The sequence below is a fragment of the Haliotis rubra genome, unplaced genomic scaffold (assembly GCF_003918875.1).
Source record: "Haliotis rubra isolate DU_JTF1 unplaced genomic scaffold, ASM391887v1 Scf294, whole genome shotgun sequence".
In the NCBI taxonomy this organism is placed as follows: Eukaryota; Metazoa; Mollusca; class Gastropoda; order Lepetellida; family Haliotidae; genus Haliotis; species Haliotis rubra.
This window is the reverse complement of record NW_025766962.1, coordinates 355,001-370,489: the sequence shown is the minus strand read 5'-3', so window position 1 is coordinate 370,489 and position 15,489 is coordinate 355,001. Positions and strand designations below refer to the sequence as shown.

General features: G+C 40.1%; 1 protein-coding gene across 2 annotated transcripts in view; it reads left to right on the top strand.

The window, feature by feature from the left end:
- The first annotated feature begins 11,778 nt into the window (after positions 1–11,778).
- The window catches only part of LOC124282170 (glycine receptor subunit alpha-2-like), a 72,805-nt gene continuing 69,094 nt past the window's right edge, over positions 11,779–15,489 (top strand). The window contains exon 1 of one of the 2 annotated variants that reach the window (XM_046718133.1): positions 11,779–12,019. In XM_046718133.1, coding sequence (XP_046574089.1) covers positions 11,949–12,019 — 71 coding nt within the window. In that variant the 5' untranslated portion in view covers positions 11,779–11,948. The remainder of the gene's footprint in view (positions 12,020–15,489) is intronic. The other variant, XM_046718134.1, reaches the window with a different exon arrangement.

The following is a 15,489-nucleotide window of genomic DNA, read 5'->3' as shown; positions in this document are numbered from 1 at the left end:
GGGTGTTGTACATAACCATAGAAAGTGAGCTTACAGTTACTGTTATAATATTGTTGCGCCAACAAAGATATGTTATCCTGGTCATTTATGCGATGATGTAGTCGAGGCCATGATCAGACTGAGATGTTGTCATGGCAACAACTAAACTGACGTAGCCAAGGTCATCACTGGACTGACATGTAGTCATGACAACCGTTTTACTGTCATGTAGTCATGGCCACCATAAGTCCTGGACAGATAATTTTCAGCAAGTTTGCCATAGTGATTTATCTGAGAGCCCCAAAATGTTTACGTATTGTAATTTTAAATTAACGATTTCTTGTGAAACATACTTAACTCATATTACTGTATCCAAATATAGATCTTGTTTATCACGATTTAGGTTAAGTTCCCATAGTTTAGAAATTGAAAGAGGACGTTACTATAACATTCCCCGGGAACAAAGAACATGCAAAATGTGTAACTTAAACGTAATTGAAAATGAATATCACTTCTTACTTATCTGTCCAGCCTACATTGAATTAAGACGTAAATATCTTTTGTCGCAATTCTATGTTTTCCCCAATATACTAAAATTCAATTCGTTGTTATCATCCAAAAATGAAGACATTTCCTTGAATACTGCTAAATATCTGTTTTATGCATTCGAAAAAAGGAAATCAATTTTGTCATATTAAGATTGTATATATTATACATGCTTTCATTGTTAACATTTTATTTCAAGTCTGCACCGATGAGGTGTTTTTGTACTCATAGGCCCGTGGCCTCATAGTATCAGAAATAAAGATTTGATTTGAAGTCCTGGACATAGTCAAGTCAACCATTAGACTGCTGTGTAGTCACGGTCATTGCTAGGCCTAGATGAATTCCTGGAAACAAATGGACTGAGATTAGGTCATGGTGATGATTGGACTCAGATGAAGTATTCATCGGGAGTAGATTACCTACTCATTAGTATTCATTGTTAGCCACGGGTTCCTATTTCACGACGTCAATATGTCTGTTTGGAACGAAATACAACTCGCCACAATGAAACTATCAAGGGAAACCCTCCAAATTATGTAAAAATGTTTTACACTACAGGTTATTTATTAGTGTAGTATAATCCAGAAAGCAGGTCCAGAAAGACTGCAACTTGATGCTTTAAGAACATAATGTGGTGCATCAAGGTTTACAAGTTACATCAAGGTTTACAAGTTACATCTGAATACACTCAGAATCTGACTGAATTGAATCAATGTACAGAAGTTTGAATTCCTAGCATTGTCAACGATAATACTCCTACGTAATTGTGTAATATTATTCCTGGTTATATTTAGGTGGATAACCCTATAAATGAAGACATTCGTCAGATTTTAAACCTCATACAGCTAGGACATTATGCAAAATCATTCCTACCAAGTAAGTGTGTAGAACTTTCAAACTCTTTACCAGAAGCTATTAAATGAATACAGCCCTTCAGCAGCTCAAGTCAAGATCACCCCTGAATTGGGTCACAAATTTGTAATTTGATATCAATTTTGAAAATGGATGTCAAGTAATACAATCCCATCTCAGATTAGGTGATAGTGATTAACATTGACGTAAAATCGACGTGTCCATTTGTAATGACCTCTGATGCGTGTCTGGCGCTGATTGTGAAAATTCCCTAAATTAAATTATTTTCTGTGTCCATAATACCCCATTATAGAAATAATATGTGTTATTATACACATGAATACAATTTTAAAAAAGAGCTTTATATGGTAATTTTGAAAAATTGAAAGAAACGTAGAAATAATTCAATTCGTACACAACTTCATCATAGGATCATGGTGATTTGATTAACCAGAAGATGTTTTACACTTTAAGTGGCGGTAGGGTAGCCCAGTGGTTAAAGCATTCGCGCATCACGCCAGAGACCTGTGTTCGATTCCCCACATGCATTGTGCCCATCTCAGGTGCCCCCACCTGCTGGAATAGTGCTGAAAGTGGCGTAAAACCACACTAAATTATTCATACCTTAATCATCTACATTTATTTCATTATTGCTAAGTCCGTAGTTTTGAATTAGCAGATGTCTCAGTCTACAATTGTCTTATGTTTGGTATATAATGATATATATTTTCATGTCTTTGTACTGGATAAGCATTAACATAGTTTGTGGCTTGTTTGCCAGTCTAATTCATCATAACCTATATGTTGAACACATACTACTGACCAACCCTATGGGGATTCGGGTCAAATTACCAGTAGCCCATGCTGGTCATACGAGGCGCCCTAATTGACATGGTGGTCAGACAGTGAATTTGTTGATTGCATGTCTTCCTATACCGATACCGATATTTTACGAATAAATGTAAAATAAATCAATACTAAACTTTACTTAGCTTTACTCAGTATGTATTTACTTTTGCCAAATATATGTATTATGGGCCTTGGGCCTAAATTACCGAATAAACCTGACTGTCTGTCTGCACCAATACTGGTTATATCAATCATTGGTTTATCTGATCCAGACTCGACTAGTAGCATGTCGCCGTCAAACAGCAGGGAAATTGCTGGGTGCAAGGACAAAACAGCCGATTGATATCTTTACGATGGTCATTGACGTTTCAGATAAAGATTGATAACGAATGAGGGAAACAGAAAACATGTCTTACGCTTAGTATTCATTATTTTAATAAAACTGAAGCAAATCTAATCTACATGGTTTTGATATATGAGCGTGTTTAGGATCAATCTGATGCTGTCAAAAAGCTTTTTTTATGAAATCAACCTTCACAAATGGACTTCATTTGTCATGTAAATAATCCTCATTATCACATTACATGCTGGAAATACCAATCGATTGAATACAGTAACAGATTAGTTTTCCCTTTATGTTAATCAGTCGTGTGATATATTGTAATGTTGGGAGTAATCTGCCGGCGTGATGTATGGCAGAGTTGAAACAGCGCTTAATGACTTTTTTTTAAAGTAACTTGGAACAGAATAGATCTTGCTTGTAACATGAAATCGCTCTAGGGACCTGTGTAATGTATTGCTTAGATTTTACCCGAACGTTTATAATTCGCCACTCAGACAATACAGGAGTGTCAATGAGTAAGTTCAATGTTCACATCGCATCGAGATTTTTGTGGCGGTTAGAGGCAGTAATGAGATATATTTGTGATGATATTACGATGAAAACATAACATGTGTTGGTGCTTTTCTAGGATTAACGACTGAAAAGACAATATACAATCTGAAAATGGCTAACTTGATATTAACTCTATTTTGGAGATGAAGTGATAACAAGAACATGCTCATTGATTTTACACTAGGGTCTAAAGTATAAAGTATAATGGCAAACTCTTGTTGTAATTTAGATTGCGATTTAATCTGCTGCTGCACATACATACAGTGACATATGCTTCCTTATTTCCCATGAGGAGGATGGTCCTTGTGAGTTTACAACAGCTTATTTTGATGTCGACAGATTTGCTCAAGAACTGATTAATGACTGTATCCAGTATGTCGCCAGTTCCAAAAGCGTCACATATGAATCATTAATTCAATAACACCCCTATACTAGATATAAATATTTATGAAGTTCAAACAATTTGTGGTTATTTTGACGCCCACTTTACCCATGTTTTTAATGTTGTTATATATTCCCACTGTGAACCAGTTCCCCTGTGAACGCCAAACACGGTCAGATTGTTTTGTCCTGTTTCCAAGCTGAGAGAGAAGTGGGCAAAACAAGAAAAGATGAAGGCCTCATGGGATCTGTAAGGAAATCGACGTCTTACAACTCTTTTTATTTTGCGGAGTTTGCCAGTATTCTTAGCTACAGATCTATTCACTCTGGCATCCGTTGTTCCCGTTTTATGTGTCATTCACTGTTCCAAATTCCCAAGTCTTCAGAAAGCACACCTGCGCAAAGAACTGGTTCATTTTCAAATTGTGTAAGTGGGACGTGGTTCCAATTTCGATCTAGTTAAAGATTCATGTAATCTTTGTTGGTGTGGTTGTAGACGCGTCCAGATTATTGCTTTCGTGGTTATTGCTTTTCGTGGATTTCAGTTAACCACTGGTGCACTCACCAACAGGGAACTCCTGCAGCTTGCTGCAAATGATCCTTTGGCCGACTAAATATATCTGTGTCTCATCACTGACCGTCCCCCAACACGAGTTTAAGTTGAAAGAACCCTGACGTTAAATGCACAATCCATTCAGTGTCAATGTTCAAGTTGCTTGAGATGCCACTGTAAGAAGTAGAACATATATGTACGTTTGATTATGCTGGAATAATGATTATGACTTTGACGGGTATGCCTGGGTAGCAAGTATTCCATCAGGCCCCGATGGTATGAGCCCATTGTTGGCTCTGTCAAACAGTGTCACAATGCCTGACGGCCTAGGTCCGGTTACCTCGCTATCAAGTGGTGTTGGACCTGGCTCAGCCAAGATTTGATTGCAGGCCGTGCATGAAGTATCTCTGATACCGAATTGAATGAGTATGCACTTGGGTGGTTTCCGACCAGGCCACAGGCACATGCCTGTACACATGTGTATCTCGTCATTGAGATGTGGGAAGGCCACGCTTTAAGGATAACGTGAAATATACAATCTTGGTCCCACACTGTCACACCTGGAACACGAACTGAGTTCCTCTTATATCTTCCAGGAGATGCTCGATCTACTCTGACCAAAGAAAACTCGAAATGAATCAGTTATTATCTTTCCATTTAATGATCCTGGATACGCCATGACTATATACTTACATACACAAGTCTACACCTACAGTCTTTCTGACTCGGGTTCGTGGAACTACTGCCCTGGTTTATGAAACGTGAAGAGAAACGAGACAACTGAGAAAAACTGTTGTGCGAAGAATGATCAAATATAAAACCAGTTTTTAGTAGAGTTAGCACACAGAAACCCACAAACCAAATCAGTATTGTCAACGTTCAGAGTATTATTACGGTTTTGAACTGGTGACAAATAGCAGAGTGCTTCGTTTCGAAATATTTATTCACACGTAACACGGCCGAAAAAGGCTGCCTCATATCGCTGAAACACAAGAATGAAAGAATTGTTTTCTCCGACGATCATAACCGATATCTGAGCTGGACTGAACGATGACATGGCATTATCTACTCATCAAGCAATATCCGGATGTTTCCATAATGTCATTATTGAGCACCATCAAAAATGTGCTAAGTAATTTGATTAACCTATTCCGCTATCTGGCGTCAACACTATGCGATAATTGATGGCGGCAGTCTACTCTAAATGAATACTTTGTTCAGCCCAAACCTCATTTTCCGTAACAAACAATTATGGATACCAAGCATTGCGGCATGACAGCCTCAACAGTACGTTGACTTGCAGAACCAGACATGGTGGTCCTCAACACTACGGTGACTTGCAGAACCAGATCATGGTGGTCCTCAACACTACGGTGACCTGCAGAACCAGACATAGTGGTCCTCAACACTACGGTGACTTGCAGAACCAGACATGGTGGTCCTCAACACTACGGTGACTTGCAGAACCAGACATGGTGGTCCTCAACACTACGGTGACTTGCAGAACCAGATCATGGTGGTCCTCAACACTACGGTGACCTGCAGAACCAGACATGGTGGTCCTCAACACTACGGTGACTAGCAGAACCAGATCATGGTGGTCCTCAACCCTACGGTGACTTGTAGAACCAGATCATGGTGGTCCTCAACGTAGTGTCACTACCATCAGAAGATATATACACACACACACACACACACACACACATATATATATATATATATATATATATATATATGGCTATGCCGACAATAGAAATTCATTGAGTTTGGACACAGACTAAAACGTTCATGTATTTTAGACGAGCCAATCCAAAATCCTTGTGTTTAAAGCGTCCGCTCGTCAAGCGGGAAACCCGGCATTCCACATAGGTGATAAATATTCACAAAACACTTTCCACACCCGAGGGAAATCTTGGCCAAAAGAGTTTGAACCTTTCAGACTTAATCTTGAATATGTGTTTATGAATAACCCACGAATGGTGATGACACCAGGTGTTCAAAACAGGATGTGCGTTTCCTACCTCACCGGAGATGCCCGTCAAATCCACGCGCAAAGGTTATTCAACTTTTCACCAGAAACATTTCTCATGCTCCCGTTTGAGAAACAATTAAATTAAACACAACATTATTTTACGTTTAAATGATATCTTAACTTTATTTTAAGCTGACATTTCTAATGCAGACGTTTCCCCAGACTATCATTGTATCCTGAAACAACGCCAATATGTTGATGCAGAATGATGTCCCCTAAACCAGTACAGAAGGAATGTCTATTAGCGGCGGCAGCTCTGTTTCCTGTTTGTATTGAAATGGATTTCCTTCATGTCGTCATTTCAAACCTTGCATGCACCATACCACAAAAGCATGCGCTCTTCGATTTAATTAGGACCCACAGGACCAGTGATGAATCGACTGTCAAAAAACATTGTTATCAGCCAATAGAGGGTTGGCCTTTGCTTATATCATTTGTATCCGGAACCCCGCCGTTTCAGGTGGATGTCGCTGTATGATCAATAAGATCACGTCTCGTAATGGACGCTCGCTACAGCTGCAGTAACCTATGTATTGCAGTCTGTGCTCTCCTAATACCACTTTGTCAGTTGATTACCTATTATGGGCACGTAAATGGGGAATACTAACTACACGCTAACATATCTCCGCCAAATTGATATTGATACATGGCGGTGTACAGCTGCCACGAATACTACTACCAGATAAAGTGAGTGAGATACACGATGCCATTTTAGAAAGTGGTCAAATGTAACATATGTTATATTTGGGATTACACTTTCTTAGTAAAGTACAGATTCTAGTACTATTTTGGGTTGAGTCCTATCCGGTATTCGAACCCACACCCTCAGGCACAGCCGCGGTGGCTGAGCGGTCTAGGCGTCTGACTTTGTGTGCTTGCGATTAGGTGCCTGACTCTGAGGGTGTGGGTTCGAATCCCGGATGGGATTCAAACCCCAAAAGTACTAGAATCTGTACTTTACTAAGAAAGTGTAATCCCAAATATAACATATGTTAAAAAAGTGAGTGAGGACACATTGTGTTACCTTCCAGGATAATTCTTGGACATTCTGGTTGCTGGTAAAAAACAAATGGTCCGATAAACGAGAGGTCGATATCATGAGCATGATGCATGTTGTTGGGTAACGTGGGTACTGTGACCATCCGACCCCCATTAGTCATCAAATATGGACACACGGATCACAACATGCCATTTGTCCCCCGTGGGGTTTGTAAGGTATAATCCTGTAATTCGAGAAAGACTTTCTATTGTATTAAGGATGCGTACTTCATGTAAGGACGTCACTCTTATTGATGACACACGGATCGCTCTGTGAACTATATGATGTAGTACTAGTACTGTCACTGGTAAACGTTCACTGGTAAACGTGGGTCTCCCGTCTTTATTGCTGCGTAAAAGTGTTATTGATAGTGTTTTAATCAAATTACAGTGTTTCTGCTACGATTCAGTAGATATTCGCAACATTGTGTTTTAACAATAATTAGTTGCCAGGAAGGTATTACGATCCAATTTAAGCAGTGGTGGGGAAGTCACCATATTCAAATTTAGAGTCAAGAGTAATGAAGAATTTTCTGGAACAACATGGTATAGAACATTTTGGAATATATTTAGACCGTAGAATTTCAGGCCTTTCTCATCTCACATCACATTTTCACCCTAGGCATATATAGTACGAGCTGGACCACTGTTGCTTGCAAGGTGAATATGATTAACATTGACGTAATTTCTAATTCCACTGCAACATTAGTTTATGCCGCCCCTGTAACTGAACTGACTTGGAATGTTGCACAGGAGCTGTACGGTCAGTATTATTCCCTGACTGTAACCTGTACTAATATCTAACCTTAGTTCGTATCATAATACAATTGTCAGTTGTACAGGTTCGTTGTTGTGTGTTGGTTGCAAACATGATTGCGTTTGTATTGATTTCTATGTAATATTTTTCTATGCCATCCAAAAAAAAAAGAAAAAAAAACCCCTATCAGTTACCTATTGTGTTCAAACAATCGTCCGAATATGTAACAAAAGTGTTGATAACATGATTTTACACTATTGCACAAGAAAATGTTGATTTTGACGAGGACTAAGAAAACATCACCGCAACGCAACAAAAATCACCTTCCAGTTGAAATTGTGCAGCAAAGTGCATGCACTGGCTGGCTATAAAAATCCAGATTAATTTCGGAAATCGGCATTCGTTTTAAAGGAGTTTCAAGATCAAATTTCTACGCCACGCCTTGACGCTGCGACACGGAACATCGCCATTGAAAGAATGCATGCTGGAGATACCCAATCTTCTGTTGCCAGGCGTCTGAATGTTAGTCTGAGCACGATATCACGGCTTGCCGCTCGTTACAACCAAACAGGTATAACATATGACCGTCCTCGTACAGGCAAACCTCAAGTCAACACTGCAGTCCAAGATCGGTACATCCGGGTACTACCTTTGCTTGATCGTACTGCCACGGGTGAAGGCACATCAGCCAGGATGCCTGAACTTCGGAGGATATCCGGTCAAACTGTACGGAACAGGTTGAGAGAGATTGGACTGAGAGCCAAGAGATCCGACCGTGCTACGTCGTCACCATCGCGCTCAACGTCTCCGTTATCTAAAATTATCCACTTGGTTGTATAGACATTTCCTTCTTCTAACCTGATGTAAAACGTCATGTACTAAAGTCTATTTTTGGACCAGGTATTCATGTTTGAAAGTACAACATTTTCTCAACAGATTTCTGGGTTATGCGTTTCTGTTTTTAACAGTATATTTGAAATGGAACGTAACATTGAATTTACTCTGCCACGTCGTTACTCTTCCACTGTTTAAAAACCCTCACTCCCCATCCATCGACCTACCATTTACCGAAAATCGACTCACTCACTCACTCCATATTCCACTGGGGAAATAGATTATCAGCAACTTGAATATCAGCTGTGCCTGTGTTTCTGCAATGTAAAGAAAGTACTTGTACTTGTAAAATATACACAGAAACACGTACATTGCACATACTGGCTTCTTCAGGCGCCTGATTCTAACTGCTGCTAACTGCTATGTGTTGATGGTAAGGCTGGCTGACCCCATATATGAATATCCTATTTGGCGGAGGGTGACTGAACTCCCGGGCCAGTTTTAAACAAAACCAGCTTATCGATTATTTAGAAAATCGCACGCATTGTGGCGTTTTCTTTAGCGCAAACGAACGTGTTGCCAATTGTGGCAAATCGTTCATTCGGGTGAAACTTCATGTCACGGATGGTGATTTTAGGGTTGCATTAACTCTTGTCGTAATATATAGGAAATGTTAAACAGAAAGAGGTTCCTCGGGACTTATTTAGTAGATAAACATCATGTGTTGGCCAATTTCCGGGTGTTATTGAGTATTTGAAGTACGGGAATTCATTTGGAACCGACGGCGTCAGCCGGAGGTTTCAAATGGAATATTCCCGTGCTTCAAATACTCAATAACACCCGGAAATTGGCCAACACATGATGTTTATCGACATTGTAAACACAAAAGTAAACCAAAAGGTCCACACACGTTTTTGTGTCTGCACTCATTGAAATGTCATCAGTGAAATGTCATCAACCGGCCGTTTCGGCTGTCTCTCATGGTAGCATCTGGAACTGCTCATTTGTGACGTCATTCGGACTTTACGTCACAATATGACTTGAATGACGTTATCACAGCTGACGACGTAACAATACAATGGAGTGAACGATGTTTGTATGTATTATTGTAAACCAAAAGTCACTGTGTCCTTTAATCTGATTGGTTGAAAAACGTGATCAAATGGTATTCGATTCCCGGAAATTCTCTGCGTATTAATACATACGTCACAAATCAGCAGTTCCAGATGCTACCAAGGGAGACAGCCGAAACGGCCGGCTGATGACATTTCACTGCTGTACCCCTATTCGATGTCAATGAGTGCAGACAAAAAACGTATGTGTGCATTTTAGTTTACTTTTGTGTTTACAATGTCGATAAACATCATGTGTTGGCGAATTTCCGGGGTGTTATTGAGTATTTGAAGCACGGGAATATTTCATTTGACACCTCCGCCTGACGCCGTCGGTTCCAAATGAATTTTCGTACTTCAAATACTCAATAACACCCCGGAAATTCGCCAACACATGATATTTATCTCCTTAATACGCAGAGAATTTCCGGGAATAGAATACCATTTGATCACGTTTTTCAACCAACCAGATTAAAGAACACAGTGACTTTTGGTTTACAATGAGCCTTTAAATGTGTTATTTTCCATCAAAATGTAAATGCGTAATGAATTTAAAGAGACTGCCTAACACATTGTCCTTAGATGCCAAGCGTTGGCACAACACAGTATGATGGGCGACACGCTGGTTTGGATCAATCCGTTAATTACCGTCTTCGCCATGCTAGTGGTCGTGACTCAGAGGTCCATCCATATCACGACCCAGAATATGTTGAGCGCGTCATTTAAAACGATAAACATACAATGTATACTAAGGCAAAAGAAACTGTGACGTTTCTCTTCATTATACATTTTTGGAACTGTGCTAACAAGACTGAAACACATACCCAGAACACATCCACAGCCGCCCTGCACACTTTGCTTGGTTGTACAGTGCGTGAAGGATATTTTTTTTAGAATAGCCATCACAATATCTCTGCAAAACTGATGACACCGCATCATTGTCACTTTTGTCGTTGTCAACAGACTCTGTCGTCAGAAAAACAAGTTATTTTTGCATTTTTATGGACATCAGTATGCCACAGTTGACTGAACATGAGAGATGGAGAGCCATTGGCATGATTGAAGCTGGCACACCTCAACGTTACGTCGCACTACTTTTTGACGTCTATATAAACACGATATGCAGTTTAATGCAACGTTATCAGGAGCCCACGTTCAAGACCGTCCCTGACGGGGACGTCCACCAGTGACCACGCCTCGTAATGTCAGATGAATCCTTACCACCCACAGGTTCCAACCTGCAACACTCACAGACTAGACAGTACTAGGAACAAATGGAATCTCGGCAAGGACTACTTGAGGGAAGGTACCCTGTCTCATATATTGTAACTATGTAATGTGAATGACGGATTGCTTGTTTGTAAATTTGATGCTATCATTTTTCTGTTTGTAAATAATAATGGAATGAAAAAATATGTTTGTTTAAAAACTCATTGAAACTTGTACTTAAAATGTGTGTGAATACAGACTTGGTCTCGTCGCGACATGACTGAAATAATGCCGATGCGACGTAAAACTCAACTCAGCTGGTTGAACACTATCCAGTCTAAGTTCACCGAGTAAACTTATTCCGTCACCCGATCTAGGGCCTAGGCATCACAAGTTCAATTTAACGGTAACTGTGTTGCTGAAGGCGATACATCTGCAAGCTTCTAAAGAATCTGCGCTCGGATGCACATCGTTTCTCTTCAGCAGAGTATTTATCTATTCAATCGATCTTTCCTTGAAGACATTTCTATCAACTCGAAGACGCTTTACACATTAAACTTTCACTTTGGCACGGTCCAAAAGTGTAATCGTAAAATACTCTGAAAGAGTCATCCCATCAGAGCATTATGTGGTCAACAATTGACTACTTTGAGGTCCAATGTACACATGATTCAGTAACGATAAAATAAATGCCTCGGTTGGTTGCTGTTCGTATCCATCAACAAAACCCACATCTTATTAGGTGCAAATAAACCACTATGTCACGAGATCCGACGAATAGGCTGCATCTGCCCATGAAATGAAAAGCTCCAGCTCCAATTCTCCACAGGCCGGTTTAACTGCTGATCGTGCGAGTCAGACTTCTCCATCTTCATAGGGAAACAATCTTCCAGCGAGTTAGCGATCAATATATGTGCCATGCGGTTGTAGGACTCGCCATAGACCTCCTACCTACACAGTGGTACGCAGCATACTCACCAAGGTAAGCTTATCTATTAGCTTATTAACGTTCATTGTTGGGCATCATGTTTTCTCCACAGTGTCCTAATATGACCTATATTCCGTTGTTGGATGTGCTGAGTGTTGTGAAAGCAGATACTGTTGACGTTAGTGCAAGGACTAGCGTTGACTGTAGGGATTGGAACACTATACGCTTCACTGGTACACTGTGGGCTGCTGAATTGGTGGATCGTGGACTATGGTTTAGTTGTAGCTGTGGCGGGGCAGTCAGTGGTCAGTGTTGTATTGGGATAGCATTTTGTTGTACGTCAGGTACATAAATGTATATAGGAAATGTTGGATATATCAAGGACCACGTGGAAGTTGACACGTGTATATACTGTGCTATCACTGGTACACATACCATGTTGAAGTTGACACGTGTATACCCTGTGGTATCACTGGTACACGAACCATGTGGAAGTTGACACGTGTATACACTGTGTTTTCACTGGTACACGAACCATGTTGAAGTTGACACGTGTATATACTGTGTTATCACTGGTACACGAACCATGTTCCTATGTTGTTTTAAGAAGTTAATTATAATTAATTAATTAGTTTCTGTAATTTCTGCTTCTGTCAGAATATACACCTGACAACATCGTTCTTACAACAGAAACAACCTATGTGTTAGCTATAAACAGTGGAAAATAGAATCATTGGCTCTTCCATCCGTGAGAATGATAGCGTTGCACACTCAGACATCAATGGTTACAAAGTGACATTCCAGAGGACGTGCGATGTGCGAGTGCATCTAATCGCGTATTTCTACATGGTTAACGATCACATGGGAAAGGTTTAATTGTGCATGGCAATGATAGCTCTCCGTCATCCTCGTAATGCCGAGTATCATCAGAAACACGTGTAGCATGGAAATATGCACCAGAATCACAGCCCAACCATAACAAGCATTTGGACGTCACGATATGGCTGCAATACTGCCGATGTGACTTAAAATCTTAACTCACTCACCATTTGGAAACAGATAACTACATTGTAAACAGCCCATGAATTAATGATAAAATATAAATCACAGATGTACGAGTAAGCGAAGAACCAGACATGGCCTTATACATGTTCAGTCTACTCAAATCTATACATATACTATACACTCACATCCTACTTATTGATGTCTCAGTATGTTTTCACAGGTTTGATTCCACGTTTGTCTCAGCGTCGTGTGGTGTATATTTTGACTTGTCTCAGCGTCGTGTGGTGTATATCTTGACTTGTCTCAGCGTCGTGTGGTGTATATCTTGACATCCCACCTAAGTAAGTCGGCCTAATGTCGTTATATATTAATAAAGAAACATCCTCATCAGAGCATTTATTGATATTCTTTAAGTACCTGCGGCCGCTCCCCCTGTATGTGAGCCCCAAGTCCCTCCCGCACCATGGGGGAATTACCAACACGGTATTGATTACAGACGGAAGTCTTCCATATTTTATTGCAACTGTTTGTATGTAATTGTGGAATTTAGTCTTCACGGTGAAGGATGGGGTCGATACTCCCGACACTGAGCAGTCCACAGTAGCGCCAATCAACGGAACTATTGTGCCTTCATTAGGTGTAACATTCTCAGAGGGTTGTATAGGTAATCTGTATTTGGGGTTGGACCTTCAAGTCGTCATTGTACACACAATATGGACTTGAGCCTAGATGTTTGAGCTGTTGTTATCACAACCCTTCCTGACTATATGAGAACGCATTAATGAACAATGACAGCATACACATTTTCCTTTAGACCGTTGGGAGAATATACTAATGAAACAAGCTTAATTTTTTAATAGAGAATTCCAAATGAAACATCTGAAGCTTGGAAACAAACTGGTTTACTAGGGTGGGTAGGGGTGAGATTACTGTTACATTATTTTGTCGCTCATTTTATTCGCAGCCAATTTCAAACCTGCAGGGTAATAGAAATGTTGTCAGTTAAGTGAAGGTGTTTACATGCACATGTTTACTTCACTTTAAACCTTCACATTTCCACTGTGAATAGAAGGTCACTTTCGTACCTCTGTTCTCTCTGTTGAAATATTTCTGAGATCGCTTTCACTAAAAACTCTATAATTGAAGTGGATTTGAAATTGAACTTTAATTGAAGTGGATTTGCAGATAAAACGTGAGAGGCTATTTTTGCATGAATAACTTAATATGTTTTCATCATTATTACAATGTTTATGTGGTGTACTTGCAATGTCAATGATTAACCTCTCAAATGGTTTTAGTTATTGAAAAACAAATAATAAATATTGTGTTGTGTACTCTGGTGTCCACGTCAGTCTAGGGTTAGACGTGGCCTCTAGACTAAGAGACTTGTGTCACACTGAATATATCAAAGCGACAAGACCCCTTTCCATATTCGTAAACAAATATCTTCCAAACGTCAATTCCGACATGGGATTGCGCTGGGTAGCACTTGCTGGGTACATTTAACGGTTGGTATACTAAAGTACACTATTCAACAAGACACAAAGCTAGTTTACACGATGTTTTGTCAATGTCAATATGGGATATGGCATACCGTATATAACAATAAATACACTTTGACATGTAGGGGATATTTAGTGACAGTTTTCTATTCGTCGTCAAGCTGTGAATGATATGACCTGTAAATATATGCTAGGCTTATACATACATTGTAATTGAATGAATGTGTGTATACAGTGTACCTGTCTCTTGACAGAATCACCTCGTTATCTCAGTACTCTCACACATTGCACACTGGAGATTCCAGCCTCAAGACTGCAGTATAATATACCCAGGCAGGTATTGTATTCAACATTTGGTCATGTTGGATCTGATAAAAGTCAAGTTGTTAGCACATAAATATTTTATCTATTCAATTTCATCCCGCTGTCTTATGAAGGGTTAAATCAATACTCAAGATGTCCCGCAGCCTTGAGTGAGTGGGTGATCTGGGCCCATCATGTCGGGAGAAAGTACTTCACAGATTGCATGCATCAGGTCGTGGGTGTCAGCTGAAATATAAGTGTCAGAATCTAGCCATGTGCACAAGGAGAGTCTCGATGTCTCAATACACCATTGTTCATTAGTCAATATCAAATAGTGACGATCCCAGGTGTTCGAGCAAATGTGTGGCTGTCCTGCCTCACCCGTGTCACCGCCACTATCACACACCATTGAGGAATCCCTGTTAGCAGTAGAATAGATTGTACAATTCTGGCTATAGGATGAGTAAGGGTTTGTTTGTTTATATAACGCTGCAGTCAGCAGCATTACATCTGTATGACGGCGGTCTGTGTCAGGATCCGACAATCAGGTGATTGACATCATCAAAAACGACGACAGATCAAGAGGCCAGTGAATTGTTCATCTGCAACCTCGAGAATATTTGGTGGAAGTAAAAATGGGGAATTGCGTCAGACATACACTTTGTCGCTGGTGCTTCTAATTTGGAGAGTTCCTCACGGGTCACATAACGCCCA